Source organism: Garra rufa, chromosome 14 (assembly GCF_049309525.1).
Source record: "Garra rufa chromosome 14, GarRuf1.0, whole genome shotgun sequence".
NCBI classification, from domain to species: Eukaryota; Metazoa; Chordata; class Actinopteri; order Cypriniformes; family Cyprinidae; genus Garra; species Garra rufa.
In genome coordinates this window covers 3,046,169-3,063,607 of record NC_133374.1, presented here as the reverse complement: position 1 = coordinate 3,063,607, position 17,439 = coordinate 3,046,169, and the positions used below count along the sequence as shown (strand labels likewise).

The window sequence follows — 17,439 nt, the reverse complement described above, 5'->3', positions numbered from 1 at the left end:
AATTGCATTTTGTTTCCTGGGTGCAAAAGTACCCCGAAAACCCCAAGTGTAATTTGAAAACGAAGCCCGCATGAGGGTTAGAGCAGGGTATCATGATACCTTTTTACTACGGTAGATCGTGCAACACTATTATTTACCTCTGTGTGTGTGTGTTCTGATGATGACGCTCTGTGTTCAGGTGAGGAGCGTGAGAAGGCCAGCGACTCGGACAACTCCGAGAGTGAGTCTGAGCGTGAGGATGAGGAGCGGCCCGCAGACGAAGAGGAGGAAGAGGAGGAGGACGAGGAGAGCGTCAAGCGGCGCGAGAGGAAGAGCAGCGGCAGCGAGAGCGGAGAGGACCGGCACGCTCGTGACGAGGAGGAGATCTTCGGCAGCGATGACGACAGCGAGGAAGACGAGGGTGAAGGAGAGAGAGCCAGGAGCAACAGCAGCAGCGTCCAGCACAGCGGCAGCGACAGAGCCTCCGACTCCAGCGACGCCAGCGACAGCGAATGAACACACGCCCATCCTGCTGTTTCCTGTTCCTGTCCATCAACTCACATCTGTGTCTCTGTGTGTGTGAGAAATGAACTGAGTGACTGGTGTTGTCCTGCGAAACTCAAAAAGTCTTCATTTGCTGTTTGATGTTCCTCTTTTATTTCTGCTTTTTCATCATGGACTGAGTCAATCTCTTACATCTTTTTTGCTAGTTTTTCTGTCATTACAGTGTAAACATTGTAAATAAACAATGATTTGGTTTGTTTTCTAGAAGTGAGTCAATGTCATTCATGCACTAAAAATCAACAAACGCTCAGATTTGCTCGAGAGTTTGGCATCTGTAAGATTTTTAATGTTTTTAAAAAACTTGCTCATCAAGGCTGCGTTTGATTAAAAATACAGAAAAAACTAATGTTGTGAAAAATTCTTGCAATTTCAAATCTTAATGAATTTCTGTTTTGAAACAGGATGTTGATTTCATACGTGTGCTTATATGAGGACTAAAAGCATGTTTATTAGGCTTTTTGGGAGACAACAAATGAATAGGGAAAGAAATTATATTTCAATATTGCTATAAAAGTCTTGTCAATTATTATTCCTATTATTACACTTCTATTTTCATGACATTTTGCCTCAAAAACACATTCATATGCAAATCAGATTTAGTTTATAAATGTGTTGCATATATTGAGAAAACCTGTTTATGGCCATTTAACACACAAAAATGGTGTATAAAATCATTCTGTTACAACATACTTAAGACTCATCTTTGAGTTTGGTCACAAAAAAAATGTCATTTTTATAATTTTTAAAAAAAAAATCAATAGTTTTTTTTCATGCATGTTCATTCATGTCTTTTTATTTGTTTGTTTTGTTTTTTCCCTCTACCAAGGACATAGCATAACTTATGAAATATCGTTTTATTGACATTTGCTTTAAACAATGTAAGGACATGGAAAAAATCCTATTTATTTTTCCTCGGGAGGTTAAGTAAGTGTTTTTAAATTGTTTTGTAATTGATTTTTTTATTTGAAAGCAGGACAAAACAGTAAAAGGGTCCTTTTGGCTGTTTAATTTATGCAGTAGAGAACAAAAATAGCAAAATACAGTGCATGAGGGAAAACATGCTTTTTCAAACTATTTTAATATACTTTATCATTTATTTCTGTGATGCAAATGATACCTGTCAAAGTTTGGGGTCAGTAATTTTTGTATTTCTTCCTTTCTGTAAAAGAAATTCATACTTTTTCTTGATAAAAAGTGATAGTAAAGACTTATATTGTTAGAAAAGATGTCTATTTTGAATAAATGCGGTTCCTTTTAACTTTTTATCCCTCAAAGAATCCTGAAAAAATATCACAGGATGCAAAAAAACATTAAGCAGCACAACAGTTTCCAACATTGATAATTCTAATAATAAATCAGAATATTAGAATGATTTCTGAAGGATCATGTGACTCTGGAGTAATGATGCTGAAAATTCAGCTTTGCATCACAGGAATAAATTCTATTTTAAAGTATATTAAAAAATAAAAAACTGATTTTGAATTGCAATAATATTTCATATGACCTTTTTCTGTATTTTTGATCAAATGAGTGGAACTTTAATAAGCTTAGAAACTTTCTAAAAACATTTCACATTTTACTGATCCTAAACTTTTAAGCTGCAATGTATATGTGAATTCACACACACTTAAAAACCAGTTTCTCCAGATTTACAGGCACAATGTCTTACATAATACACACAATATGAAATAAGAGCAAGAATTATGATGCAATATTTAAAACAGTAGAAGTTCTTCCTGAACAAAGATCATTTCTGAATGATTCCTGATGCTGTTCACAATTTAGCGGAAAAATGACAATTTCTCCTTCAGCCATTCTTCAGTCAGGTCATCCGGATTACGAACCTCAAAAATCTACAGAGAGAAAAGATTTATAGCTTTATGAATCACTGCCAACAGCAATGACACACTAAAAAACATGCTTTCCTCAATTGTTTCCAGCCAAAAATATGTAAAAATTCTTAGAAGGATTTTGTAGACGAGGAAAAATTTTATTGTTTTCAGAAAAAAATAGACTAAATGAAGTGAGTTTTTGCTTAGAACAAGCTAAATAATCTGCCAATGGGGTAAGAAAAGACGATACCCCTTCATTTTTTCATATTTCGTTTTGTTGCAGCATTATGTTAAACTGCTTTAAATGAGTTTTTCCCCACATCAGTTTACACTCCATACACCATAATAATGACAAAGCAAAACCAGATTTGCAAATGTTACAAATGTATTAAAACTAAAACACTGAAATAAGTAGATTGCATAAGTAATCATACCCTTAACTCAGTCCATAGTTGAAGCAGCTTTACAGCCTCAAGTGTTTTTGGGTCTGATGTGAGCATCTTTGCACATCTGCATTTGGCAATTATCTGCCATTCTTTGCCTCACCTTTTCACCTCTCCATCTCTGTCAGCTTGGACATTTTCTAGAGTCCTAGTTGTTCCAGTCGTCTTCCATTATGGAGAATGCTTCTGTCAACCTTCAATGCAGCAGATTTGTTTCTGAACTCTTCTCTAGATCATCGCCTTAACGCAAGTCTGTCACTGAGCTCTACAGGCAGTTATCTTGGTTTTTGCTCTGATCTGCATTTTCAGCTGTTAGACCTTTTCTGAGAGGTGTGTGTCTTTCTAAATCAGACTCATTCAAATGAATTTGCCACAGTTTAACTCCACTCCAAGTGTAGGAACATCTAGAAGCAACATGAATGCTCCTGAGATACATTTCCAGTGTCCCAGAAAAGGGTATGAATACTTATGCAACGGGATCTTTTCAGTTTTGTATTTTTAATAAATTTGCACAAATGTTAAAAACCTATTTTTTGCTTTGCCATTATGGAGTAGGGAGAAAAAAGTAATTTAAAGCAGTTTAACATAATGCTGCAACAAAATGTGAAAAAAATGAAGGGGTATGAATACTTTCGCAAGGCACTGTAACAGTTTAATGTGTGATGGACCCTGACCTTGGTGAGATCTGCGGACTGCACCAGTCTGTTCTTGCTGCCGGCGTACATCATCTGCTGCTCCGGTTTACAGCCTGACGGAGATCAAGACACATTCAGCAGATATTGCAAACATATGAGCAGCTCTCAGATGAGTGCAGAAGAGTTTGCTCACCCACAGGACTGGAGAAGATGAAGCAGAGCGGATACGACACTCGTCCGTCAGCGTGGGTCAGTTTATAACTGTACACCATATACGTGCAGCTGAGTTAAAGAACACACACTTACTCAACACTACTGGACTTTTAAAACTGTCAACTCATTTTTATTGTCAGGTTTAATTAAATTTTATAGTCTCTTTTATTTATTTCAAGTATTTTCTGTGTTTTAGGGATTTTAAGTAGTTAATTAATTAAATTTTTTTTAACATGCCTATTTATTTTTTCTTAATGTTTAAATTGATTAAATAAGTTTATTTTATTGCAATTATTGTATGTTTTTTTATTTAATTTTTGCTACATTTTCATCATTTTGTTCATTTTGTGGTGTGTTTTTGAAATGTCTATATAGTTTTATTTTAGTTTTATTTTACTTTTAGTCAGATTTTAGTAACTTTGTTGTGTGTTTTAGGGATTTTTATTAGGGTTTTTACTTTTTATATAAGTAAATAAGTAGATTTTTATAAGTTTAGCACTTCATGTTCTAAATGAGAAATGTTGCACTGGCAACTAGTTAAATGAAATATTTTATTTTATTTCATTTAAAGTTTATATTATTGCAAATATTGTATGTTTTTGATTAAATTTTAGTTAAATTTTCATAATTTTGTTTTGTGTTTTTAAAATGTCTATATAGTTTTATTAATTTTTTTTTTTTATATTTCAAATATTTTTTTTATTTTACTATTAGATTTGAAAATTTTGCCTTGCCAGCTAGTTGACATAAAATAAGTGGCATATTTGATATTTTATTTCATTTAAAGTTTATTGTTTTGCAATTATTTAAAGTATTTTCTGGTTTTATTTTACTTTCAGTTAGATTTTAGTAATTTTGTTGTGTGATTTAGGGATTTTTATTAGTTTTTTTTTTAACATGCCTATATATTTTTTCATATTTTTTATATCAAGTTCACATATTTTAGTACTTCAAGGTCAACTTGCCGTGGCAAATAGTTAAAAATAAAATAAGTTGCATATTTTATATTTTATTGCAATAATTTCATTTAATTTTAGTCACATTTTCATAATTTTATGTGTTTTTTTGTCATAGTTTTTATTCATTTTTATTTCAGGTTTTGTTTTAATATTTCCAGTGTTTTCTGGTTTTATTTTTCAACTAAATGAAAATAAGAAAGTTTGCCTTGGCAGTTAGTTGAAATAAAAAAAAGTTGCATATTTTATATTTTATTTGATTTTATTAAGTTTATTTTATTTCAATTATTTTATGTTTTTGGTTTAATTTTGGTTGCATTTTGTTGTGTGTATATTTTTTTAATATCAATTTTAGTCGTAGTTATTGTAGTACCTAAAGGTTAAACTAAATGAAAATGAGCTGAAATAAAATAAATTAGGTTAACATTTTGTTAATGTTCAGTTAACAAAAAAAAAAAAAATATTATGGTTTTAGTTTTAATTAACAAAAAAAGTTTGCAAAACATTTAATTGTATTTCAAGTATGTTCTGGTTACATTTTAGTCATTTTTATTAGTTTGTTTTTTAAACGTGTTAACTGTATTTTATGTTTCAATTTTAGTTACATTTTAATATTTTTGTTGTGTTTTTGTCATTTATTAGTTTCTTTTTTAAATATGCCTATATATTTCAATTCAAAATGAGCTGAAATCAAATAATGTAGGTTAACATTTGGTAAATGTTCAGTTGTTTATGTTCAAATCTAGTTCATCAGATGATCATGTGAGTGTGATTGAGGAGGATATCGAGGCTGACGCTCTGGAAGCTCTTCTCTGAGTTCATCTATAGAGATGTTCTGAAACACACACACACACACACACACACACACTCAGGTGAGATAACCTTTGACCTCCTGACCCTCAGAGCAGCACAAAGGTGACACTGACCTCATATTCCTCCTCCAGCACCACCAGCTGCTTCTCCATGTCGATCTTCACTGAGGAGGAACACAGGAGCTGAATGAGCGTCTGAGAGAATGATTGATCGATCGATTGATTGATTGACAGATGTGTCAGACTCACTCAGAATGGCTGCGTTGTTGGTCTCCTTACGGAAGCGGAACTTCTTGAGTTTCTCCTGCAGAGCGCCGTCCACCTCGCACACCACCAGAGAACTCGACTGAACAAACAAACCCAGCACGCTCAACATCTTCAACCTCACAGAGCATTACAGAGTTATCACAGCAAAGGAAACGTTCATTCTCAGGCTGAGTTATGGCCATTTTAACGGCGTGTTTGCGAAATCGAGGACAGGAAGTGTGTTTTGCTGTGCTGTAGTTTGTTGCTTCCTGTTTTAACTATAGTAAAGTCATAAAGCAGCTCTGGAACTCGACGCTCTGAGACTCGAAACACGTTATTAATGCAGTCAGATCTGACAGAAACAGACATGATCTTACCATCCTGCGGCTCTGAGCGTCGATCGGCTTCCTCTGGGCTCCGCTGACAGGATGCTGAAGATGTGAGACGCTCCTGTAGACGTCAGACTCCAACACTGCCTTCTGCTGTCATGAGGAACCACACATCACTGCTGTTGGCACTTTAGCACTTCTTCTGCAACTCAACACATGACAGGGTTCATACAAGCTGCTTGAATTTGACCTTCTGATACTTAAGGCTTGGAAAACCCTTAAAAATTGCAATATTCCTGAAATGGTGCTTGAAAAGTGCTTGAATTATTAAAAGACAATCTAAGTGTTTATTTTTTTTTAAATAAGCACATATCTTTTCACACAAAATTAACATCAAAAAACAAATGTAACTTTTTTGTGTCAGTTAATGTCATAAAACTAGTGAGCTGTCATGTAAACATGGATGAAGATGTGAAAAGAGGAACAGAACTGAATCAATTGAGTGAGTCATTTACGCTGGAACCGCTCCGATTGATTCAAAGCAGTTCAAGTGATTCACTAGCAAAAAACAGATCGAATTAAACGAGACATTCTTTTTCCAATTTCAACACTGCTTGTAATAATGTTTGAAAGTCTGAATCAAAACCATTCTGTCTCAAAATGATTCACTGTTTCGGAGTGCTCCAATCAGATCACGTATTGTGAATCATTTGATTCAGATTGGGACTTCAAATCACGAATCATTTGATTCAGATCGGGACTTCAAATCACGAATCATTTGATTCAGATCGGGACTTCAAATCACGAATCATTTGATTCAGATCGGGACTTCAAATCACAAATCATTTGATTCAGATCAGAACTTCTAGTATCACAAATCATATGATTCAGATCGGGACTTCAAATCACGAATCATTTGATTCAGATCGGGACTTCAAATCACAAATCATTTGATTCAGATCAGAACTTCTAGTATCACAAATCATATGATTCAGATCGGGACTTCAAATCACGAATCATTTGATTCAGATCGGGACTTCAAATCACGAATCATTTGATTCAGATCGGGACTTCAAATCACGAATCATTTGATTCAGATCGGGACTTCAAATCACAAATCATTTGATTCAGATCAGAACTTCTAGTATCACAAATCATATGATTCAGATCGGGACTTCAAATCACGAATCATTTGATTCAGATCGGGACTTCAAATCACAAATCATTTGATTCAGATCAGAACTTCTAGTATCACAAATCATATGATTCAGATCGGGACTTCAAATCACGAATCATTTGATTCAGATCAGAACTTCTAGTATCACAAATCATATGATTCAGATCGGGACTTCAAATCACAAATCATTTGATTCAGATCAGAACTTCTAGTATCACAAATCATATGATTCAGATCGGGACTTCTGGGCAAATCCAGAAAAAAATCACACTGAGTGCAAAATATACAACGAGAATGTGCTGAAATTGTGCTCTCTCATGTCATCCAAGATGAGTTTGTCTCTTCATTAGATTTGTAGATAGAAATGTTTCACTCCATCTCTGTCTCACCAATGGATCATCTGCAGTGAATGGGTGCCGTCAGAATGAGAGTCCAAACAGCTGATAAAAACATCATAATAATCCACAAGTAATGCACACCAGTCCAGTCCATCAGTTAACATCTGGAGAAGACAAAAACAAATCCCCTTCCAAAACATTGACTAAAAAATTATATTTTTTGGTCATTTTGTGTACCTTTCCCCCTACCTTCTAGTCAAAAATAGCTAGTCATAAAAAAATGCTTGTAAATCCCCCATTATGCTAAATTATCACTAAATCTTGGATTCAATCTGTCAACTTTTTTTTTAAATCTGAGTCAATATTGCCAAAATAAACCACAAATAGAAAAAAAATAAAACTATTTATATATTCCAGATATCTATTATTGGATAAAATTAGATATCTAAAATGAGATAAAATGTACAACTTTAGATAAAAAAAAAAAAAAAACATGCACATTAATTAAAAAAAATAATTTTAGTGAATCCAGCTGAGGTCACTTGGACAAGGATTGGTCTCAGATTTTAAACCTACAGGGGGTAAAATGCTTAGAAACACTTTGTATGGCTATAGAAATGAAGTGAACTGAATTGAATTTGAACTCGTAGAGCAGCTTTAGTGAATGAGAGTGAGAGAGGCTGACAGACTGAGTGAGTGAGTGTGGTAGAGCGAGGTAGACACAGACGGCCAGAGAGAGAGAGCGAGAGCGCGCGCTGGAGCTCCAGTGAGAGAGAGAGAGAGAGAGAGAGAGAGAGCGCGCTGTCTGTCGCTCGGTCTGTCGGTAGAGCAGCTCCGGTGATCCGGTGATCCACTGATCTTCAGACCCGTCTGTGTGTTTGTGTCGGAGCTGCACCGGTGTGTTTCCACGCAGATCTCACGCGTGTCGCTCAGTAAGTGTATGTGTGTGTGTGCAGTGTGTTCAATATATATATGTGTGTGTTAGCTCTGTGTTTGTGCTTTAGTGTGTGTGTGTGTGTGTGTGTGTGTGTGTGTGTATTAGCGATGCTTCCTCTCATGAACTATGTGTTATTGAGTGTAATGATGTATCAGGTGTGTTGTTATTGTTATCCGGTGTGTTCGTGTGTTTGTGTGTTTATGTTGTTCAGTCAGATTGCTGTTAGCATTAGCTTTAGCATCAGGCCTGTTAGCCGCGCTTCAGTGTTCAGGGTTTATTTAATTTCTGCAGTAATTAAGCATTTATAATCATTAAATCGAACCCGGTGTATGTCGTTTAATCTCGCTGATCGCTATCTGTGTGTGTGTTTGATATCGTGTGGCTGTAATAGTGCTGAATGTGTGTGTGTTTGAAAGCTAACAGCGGCTATCGATACACCGCCGCCTCACATCGATATATTTCACATTTACTTTTCATATTTAACTCATTTAATCCTCCGATTCTATTCATTTAAGCTCATTCGACTGATTTTCCCGATCTGACTGCATTTATCCCTCTTCTGACAGAATGTACTGTGATCTGACTGATTTTACCCTGTTTGTGTGAATTTACGCCCCATCAGTCTGATTTTTACATCATCTTACTAAATGTTCTTCAGTTTGACTGAATGTACGCGTTTCTGGCAGTGTTTAGCTCTATATGACAGTGATTTTACCCTCATGTGTCTGAATGTGCTCATCTAATATATTTACACGTTTATTTGTGTTTACTCTAATTTTACTTCATTCTGGGTGGTTTTCCACTGTATCCGACGTAATGTACCCCTCTTATGACTGTATTTACTAGTTTCCTTTGGATTTACACATTTTACACCTGTGATTTTTTTTACCCTCATTTTACTCATTGCACCCATTTTCTGACTATATTTTTAAATTTTTAGTCATTGTTTACCCTTGTTTTACACAGTTTTGATTAATTTAATTCTCTTCTCAATAGTATTTTTTTTCATTTGATCTGACTGAATTGCCTTTTTTTAATTTAACCAGATTTTACACCTCATTCTGAGAATTTTTTCACACCCTAATCTGACTGTATTTAGTAATTTTCTATGGATTTACCCAGATTTTACACCGTCAGTCTTTTTTGACTGAATTGTCTGACTATATTTACTAATTTTTCCTCCTTTACCCTTGTTCTACGTGTCATCTGTGCTATTTTATTTTAATTTACTCCTCTTCTTAATGTATTTACTCATTTAATTTCAAAATTTATTCTGATTCTGCACCTGTTGGTTTCTTTTATCTTATTTTACTGAATTGACTTTATGTAACTGGATTTTACACCTCATTCTGTGTTTTATTTTAAATTAATTTAATAAATTAATTTAAATTATTATTTTTATTTTTGATTTTTTTTTTTCTTCTGACTGTATTTAGTAATTTTTGTAATATTTACCCAAATTTTACACCTCGTCTGTTTTTTGAACCATCATTTCACGGAATTCTCTGTCTATATTTACACTTTTTTTTTTCCTCCTTTACCCTTATTTTATACGTCGTCTCTGCAATTTTATTTTAATTTACCCCTTTTCTAATTGTATTTTAATCATTTACTTTCAAAATGTATTTTGATTTTACACCTGATTTTTACAACTGAATTGACATTTTGTTAAATTAAACTTATTTTACATCTCATTCTTTGTTTTTTGTTTAGTTTTTTTACACACCCTAATCTGACTGATGTTTACCCCTCTTCTGACTGTTTTGACTAATTTGCTTTGGTTTCCCAGATTTTACACCCCATCTGTTATTTTAACCCTCAGTTGACTGAATTTTCTGATTACATTTACTAATTTTTCCCTTGTTTACCCTTATTTCACACATCATCTGTACTATTTCAATGAATTTATCTCTTTTCTGAATGTATTTACTCATTTTATTTGCTCGGTCTATGTTGACCCTGTTGTGTGTGTGAGTAGCGTGTGCTGGTGATGGATGTAATCCGCGCTGAGAGTTGCTGTGGTCTGCAGGACGGTGGGAATCTGATTATGTTCAGCTCTGTGATAATCTGAGTCAGAAAGAGGGATGAATGAGTGTTCGTGTGCTCTGTCCGCAGCCGCCGGCGCCCGTGTGCGCGTGAAGATGCTGTAGACACGTTTGCGTCCGCATCCGCCCGTGACCTCCGACCCCTGAAGCCGAACGCTGACCCGTGCCTGGCTGGCGTCCGCCGCGCTCCAGAACCATGTGAGGGCTTTCCAATGCGTCGTTGAGTGGACTGGAGCACTGCCTGTAACCCCGCCCCAGTTTATACAAGCCCCGCCCTCCCTTTAGCCCCGCCCCTGACTCTGAAGAAACTCGCCATGATGTTCCGGGACCAAGTGGGGATTTTGACGGACTGGTTTAAGGGCTGGAACGAGTGCGAGCAGACGGTGGCGCTGTTGTCGCTGCTGAAGCGCGTCTCTCGGACTCAGGCCCGCTTCCTGCACATCTGTCTGGACCACTGGCTGGCCGACTGCACCGAGATACACATACTGGAGGCGGAAGCCAACAATGCAGGTAAAACCAGCATAATCAGCGCTGACGTGCATGAGCACTTGAGTATTCTGTGTGAAGGGCTGGTTTATGCACAAATATCATTATTGCTCAATGTAGTGACAGCAGGCAGTGGCCAGAGTCTGTCAAACTCCACGAATTACAAAAAAATATTCTAACAGTATATGATGAATATTAGTCTGTTTCTCAGAAAATTTGAAGTCTATTTTCTCCTCATCATATCTGGTCTTTTTAAACAGATGAATGACGTACAGTGTGCTAAAACTGTGTTAGTCGTTTAGTTACTGTGCGAATAGCGAATAGATTTTGGTTGTTTTGAGCTTGTTTCGAGCTTGCATGTGATTTATGTGAGATACCTGTTCTACCTGTGACACAGCTTTGCACTTTTAACAGAGTTTTTGCTCGTCTTTAAATGTCTTAATTCACCGTTTCACAAATTAAGGCCTTAAAAAGAGTGAAATGAGAAAAGAGTGGCATTAAATGTAGCACGCTCCACAAAAGATGAAAATCTTCCTCTGTCTTGTTTTTCAGTACAGATATTCTTATTCAGTAAAACATCCTTAAATCAAGACATGTTTACTGGAGATGCACAATGGAGTATGTGAAAGATGTGAAATCTTGTTTTCTGAGAAAATCAGCTGAAGTTTATGATCAAAACAAGAACAAATATATGTCAGTGAGGAGTGAAAACCTGTTTTCCTTTTGAATTCCTTCTTTTTCTGATCCCATTGGCAGGTATTTGTTCTCTTTTTAATCATAAACTCACTTCATTTTGATCAGTTTCTCAAAAAGCAAGACTTTTTATCTTCTTATGTGAATTAAAAATTAAATGGCGCTCTGTTGGAAGTTGTTTACAAGCGATGAAGTTTTGCTTAGAAAAGACATTTACGTTTAGACTGTATTGACGCATTATGTGCCATTCAATCTATTGCTTAAATGTGATCCTGGTGCACAAAACTAGTCTTATGTAGCGTGGGTATGTTTGTAGCAATAGCCAACAATACATGGTATGGGTCAGAATTATACATTTTTCTTTTATGCCAAAAATTATTAGGATATTAAGATCATGTTCCAGCGAGATATTTTGTACATTTTCTACCATAAATATATCAAAACTTAATTTTGGATTAGTAATATGCATTGCTAAGAACATATTTATGTACTTTTTTTTTAACAAATGCAAAACTGTCCATTTCAAATGTTATCAAAATTTGGAAAAATATCCACATGATGTTGAGAAACTTTGTTGATTGTTTTTAAAAGTGTAAACTGCTCCATTGATGTATGGTTTGTTAGGATAAGACAATATTCAGCCGAGATACAACTGTTTGAAAAACAGAATCTGAGGGTGCAAAAAAAAAAAGAAGAAAAATCACCTTTAAAGTTGTCCAAATTAAGTTTTTAGCAATGCATATTACTAATCACAAATTAAGTTTTGATATATTTATGGTAGGAGATTTACAAAATGCTGCAAAAGTGTAAACTGCATGCTTGAGTGAGAATTGAGGGTCTGGAGAATCATTTAAACGGTCATAAGACTAAGAGTCATGTGGACGACTGTTATTATTATTAAGATGATTTGGGATTGTCCTTTTTGGAACTTGACGCTCACTTGGCACAATGTGCTTTTATTGTATGAAAGAGTACTAAAAAGTTTCATAATCAGTGAATTTTAAAACATTATTATTACTTTCAAGTAAATTTGACTTAAATCTCTCTTTAATGACAGACAGGATTGTAATGAAATCAGTTAACTTTCCCTTTAAAGGAGAAGTTGACTTCCAGAAAAAAAATCCAAGATGTCCATGTCTTTCTTTCTTCAGTCATAAAGAAATAATTTTTTGAGAAAACCATATAGTGGACTTCTATGGTGCCCACGAGTTTGAACTTCCAAAATGCAGTTTGAATGCAGCTTTTAAAGGGCTCCAAACGATCCCAGCCGAGGAAGAAGGGTCTTAACTAGCGAAACAATCGGTTATTTTCTAAAAACAAATTACAATTTATATACTTTTTATAAATTACAGTTAGGGTATGTCAAAAAATCCATCTCATTTTCTCCTTCAACTTCAAAATCATCCTACATCGCTGCAGAAGCACCGACCCAGTGTTACAAAGTGAACGCGCAAAGATCATCAAACGCCCTTTACAAAAAAAAATGATGAAGAAAGGATGATTTTGAAGTTAGAGGAGAAAATGAGATGGGAGTTTTTCCCTATACCCTAATGCTGATGATACACTGGGCAACTTTGGTAAATGTTGGCGTCAATGGGCACCCAGGTGAGATATAAAGCCCACGACGGATCTAAATTATTCAGATAGAAATTTGTTACCTATTCTCAATGGGAAAGTGCCCAAGCAACATTGCTAAAAAAAAGTTGTCAACTGTCTTGAACAGAAATAAACAGAGTTCAGGCAGAGCTAGACAAGATGAGCATTTGAGGTTAAAAAGTAAATAATTTTTTTTTTTTTTTTTTAGAAAATAACAAATCGTTTCGCTAGATAAGACTCTTCTTCCTCGGCTGGGATCGTTTAGAGTCCTTTGAAGCTGCATTTAAACTGCATTTTGGAAGTTCAAACTCAGGGCACCATAGGAGTCCACTAATATGGAGAACACTCCTGAGATGTTTTCCTCAAAAAAAGCATAATTCCTTACGACTGAAGATAGAAAGACATTAAAAGGGTTTAAGGTTAAATCAAACCTACACTCTTTAGCACTCCTAAGTGAAATATAAAAGCATCAAAGCAGGATGAAACTGAAATCCGTCTGGTGTGTGTCTCCAGCGATCGTCAGTCAGTGGCAGCAGGAGCCGAAGGAGAAAGCGGTGTCGCTGCTGCTGTCTCATCTCCCCCTGCTGCAGCCGCGCAACAGCGAAGCCAAGTGTGAATACATGAACCTGCTGCAGAAGGTCTTGAGCCACACCATCGAGAGCAGCCTGTTCGTGGAGGAGAGTCGGCAGCTGCTGTCCTACGCCCTCATCCATCCCGCCACCACCCTCGACGACCGCAACTCTCTGGCCATGTGGCTCAATCACCTGGAGGAGCACCTGTCCTCGCGGCCGCCTCCGCCCGGCCCGTACCATCACGCCCGCCAGGGATCCGACGAGTGGCCGTGTTCGGCCGAGTCTCTGGAGCCGTCGTACGGCTGGCAGGAGAAGCTGCCGTCCACCTGCAGTTCGCCGGCCGGACAGAACGGACACATGGCTTTCCCTGGAGTCACCTCACCTGTCAACAGCAGCACAGGTAACCAGAAAGATTAGTTTGAAAAAATCTCATAATTTGACTTTTTTTACTTAGAATTGCAAGATGCACAATCTCAATTCTGAGGTCAAAATTCTAAAGTGCAAGACTTCTGAGAAGAATAGTAATAGTACATAAAAATGTAAACATACTGTTTAGTTTAAATTAGGGATGCGCTGAAATGAAAATTCTTGGCTGAAGCTGAACAAAATTACAGAACATGTTTTTTTGTGTTTTGCCCATTCCCCAAATTAAATAGCCAAAATGTGCTTTTTACAGTTTTGTCTGGCTTTTCAAAAAAAAAAAAAATGTTTACAAAACCACAATGTAAAAAATATTTACCTAACACTGAACATTTGTAACATTCTAGTCGACATTATAGCCTACCAACAAACCACAATCAAACTTCAAATGAATACGTTAGTAAAATAATAATCTTTGGCCATTTTTAAGAGCCCCTTCTTGAATCAGGCATGTGTTTTTAATGAACAAATAAATGCAGCCTTGCTGAGCAAAGGAGAATGTTAGAATAATGTATTAATAGAGCTGTTGGAATGATTGTTTTTTGTTTTTTTGACAGAACAACAGTAAAATGCCAATACTAACATTTCTGAATGTTGACTTTTATTTAGTGGTAAACCCGCAAGAAGAGCTCAGTCCTAGTTTTTGCTGGCAGCAGCAGATTTGTGAATGATGGTCATCTTTGGTCTTTGAACCCTGGCTAAGGAGCTGCTGTCAGAATAAACACAATTGGTGTCTGGTGTATTAGACAACAGAACGTTCTGGAGTTGATTGACTAATGGATGATTTCAGTCATCATACAGTAACCTTTCTCTCCTCATGAAGACATGCGATGCGCTTCTAAACAGTCTCTCGCTGTCGCTGCTCGGAATGATTTTTGCCTCTTTCTCGGACAGTTTTAAATGCGTCCACACTGACCACATGTTTGATCATTAGTGCACGCCTCTGTTTGATCACCTCACCTCATTGCTCGCTATCATTTATTTGGCCTTTTCTCTTATACCGAATAATTTCGGTTGTTGAACATTCAGTGCATCCCTAGTTTAGATTTGAGGGTTTGAAGGTCATTCGCTCATCTGTAATAAACGTTCAGCAGGTCTGGCTGGTCAGGTGCAGCCGAGCCCACTAAAGCCCTCCATGTCCCTCACCCCCGCCAATCAATCGGCCTGCAGCTCTGATTGGCTGAGCCAGGAGGAGGGAGGCGGGTGTCAGGGTGTGTCCGGAGCAGAACACGCCCCTCTGTCGCCGCAGAGCAGCGTCGCATCGTCCGGCAGCGAACAGACGGAGGACCAGAGCAACATGCGCAACACTTTCCAGGAGGACGGCAGCGGGATGAAAGGTGACGACTCTCATCACATGAGCGCTGGTTAGAGACGGCGTTAGTTTTCTGAATTACTTTACATTTTCTGTCTGTGTGTCTGTTTCTCCTCCAGATGTCCCGGCTTGGCTCAAAAGTCTCCGTCTGCATAAATATGCGTCGCTCTTTTCTCAGATGACGTATGAAGAAATGATGATTCTCACAGAACAGCACCTGGAGTCACAGGTGAGCTTCGCCCTGATTGGCTTATGTGACCTCAAAGCCCCGCCCACCACACTTTCACATTAGTGCATGAGTGAACGGATTAGTTCATTTCCAGAACAAAAATGTACAGATAATGTACTCACCCCCTCGTCATCCAAGATGTTCATGTCTTTCTTTATTCAGTCGTAAAGAAATCGTTTTTTAAGGAAAACATATCCATATAGTCCATATAGTGGACTTCTATGGGGCCCGCGAGTTTGGACTTCCAAAATGCAGCTTTAAAGGACTCTAAACGATCCCAGCCAACGTAGGATGATTTTGAAGTAGATAAGACCGTTCTTCCTCGGCTGGGATCGTTTAGAGCTCTTTGAAGCTGCATTTAAACTGCATTTTGGAAGTTCAAACTGGCGGGCACCATAGAAGTCCACTATATGGAGAAATGTCCTGGAATGTTTTCCTCAAACTTAATTTCTTTGTGACGGAAGACAAAAAGACATAGGAGGTGATTACTTTCTGTACATTTTTGTTCTGAAAGTGAACTAATCCTTGAAGCTGCTTTTAAAGTGATGCATTCTGGAGGATTTTATACAATTAGGAAGCGAATAAATTATAATATTTTCTAAGGCTGCCTGATTAATTTTAATCATGACCTCTACTGTATTGATTATGATTGCTGAATTAATGCACTAACCCTAACATCTGTGCTATAATGCAAAGTTTTTTCTAAGACTCGTAATGCATTCATAATGCGTAGTATTTTTGTATTCTGGGTTTAATTGGAACCATATATAAAACAGTCTAAACAAAACAGCCTAAGCAAAAAAAAAAAAAGTAATATAACATCATAGATATCCATACATAACCAGGTCCAAAATGACCTGTAGGTTGTGTAACTTTTTTTTAATAAACGGTTGTATCTCTAAAAACTGATAAATGTGTATTTATGGGTCTTAAAGCATTTCTCTAAATAAAAACATTCCCTAAATAAAAACGTCATTTCCTAGAATTATTTTTTGTGTGTATCTCATCAGGTTAAAATGACCCAAATGCATTATGAAGATTAATAGAAAGACTTACCCCTGGTTTCACAGACAAGGCATAACCCTAGTCCTAGACTAAAATGTAAGTCTGAGCTGTTTCACTGAAAGAAACGTGTACTGACTAAAAAATCTTTTCTCAAGATGCAAAACAGTAATGTTTTTTCTAAGCACCTTTATAAAAATGACTTAAATGTGTTATTTGAACAATGACCAAATCCTGGCTTATTCTAAGCCCTGTCTGTGAAACCGGCTTTTAACATATAATTTGGATTTAATGTAATTAATATTAGGAATCTTACTGAAAAGTAAGCAGTTTTCATAATGTAGGGAGAGATCAAGCAAACAAACCTTGCGTTTGAGTTGACATTTCTTTAATTTGTTCTAATGTGACAATTCAATAATTTCCAATAAAATACAAAAAGATGATTCATAATCATGATTATAATGATGATTACATCATAATTGTTTTGGTAGTTTCTGTGAAGAAATGTGATCTTTGATCATAATTATTTGTTGTGTTGGTTTGTTTCAGAACGTGACGAAAGGAGCTCGACACAAAATCGCTCTGAGCATACAGAAACTCAGAGAACGACAAAGCGTCCTCAA

General features: G+C 36.5%; 3 protein-coding genes across 4 annotated transcripts in view; 2 read left to right on the top strand and 1 right to left on the bottom strand.

Annotated features, from left to right (window-relative positions):
- Positions 1 to 865, top strand: part of paf1 (PAF1 homolog, Paf1/RNA polymerase II complex component) — a 14,706-nt gene extending 13,841 nt beyond the window's left edge. Inside the window, exon 14 of the mRNA XM_073817529.1 lies at positions 179 to 865. Coding sequence (XP_073673630.1) covers positions 179 to 495 — 317 coding nt within the window. The 3' untranslated portion in view covers positions 496 to 865. The remainder of the gene's footprint in view (positions 1 to 178) is intronic.
- Positions 866 to 1,065: 200 nt separating this feature from the next.
- Positions 1,066 to 6,145, bottom strand: gmfg (glia maturation factor, gamma). The gene is made up of 7 exons (XM_073817530.1): positions 6,058 to 6,145; positions 5,684 to 5,780; positions 5,549 to 5,598; positions 5,408 to 5,457; positions 3,647 to 3,729; positions 3,493 to 3,566; positions 1,066 to 2,396 (listed from the first exon to the last, which is right to left on the bottom strand). The coding sequence occupies exons 1-7, from the start codon at positions 6,058 to 6,060 to the stop codon at positions 2,325 to 2,327; spliced, it is 429 nt and encodes a 142-aa protein (XP_073673631.1). The 5' UTR covers positions 6,061 to 6,145; the 3' UTR covers positions 1,066 to 2,324.
- Positions 6,146 to 8,289: 2,144 nt separating this feature from the next.
- samd4b (sterile alpha motif domain containing 4B) overlaps positions 8,290 to 17,439 on the top strand; it is an 18,929-nt gene continuing 9,779 nt past the window's right edge. The window contains exons 1-6 of one of the 2 annotated variants that reach the window (XM_073817833.1): positions 8,290 to 8,456; positions 10,577 to 11,016; positions 13,795 to 14,253; positions 15,368 to 15,610; positions 15,705 to 15,814; positions 17,366 to 17,439. The exon at positions 17,366 to 17,439 is cut by the window's right edge and continues 13 nt beyond it. In XM_073817833.1, coding sequence (XP_073673934.1) covers positions 10,821 to 11,016; positions 13,795 to 14,253; positions 15,368 to 15,610; positions 15,705 to 15,814; positions 17,366 to 17,439 — 1,082 coding nt within the window. In that variant the 5' untranslated portion in view covers positions 8,290 to 8,456; positions 10,577 to 10,820. Of the gene's footprint in view, positions 8,457 to 10,576; positions 11,017 to 13,794; positions 14,254 to 15,364; positions 15,611 to 15,704; positions 15,815 to 17,365 lie in introns of both variants that reach the window. The other variant, XM_073817832.1, reaches the window with a different exon arrangement.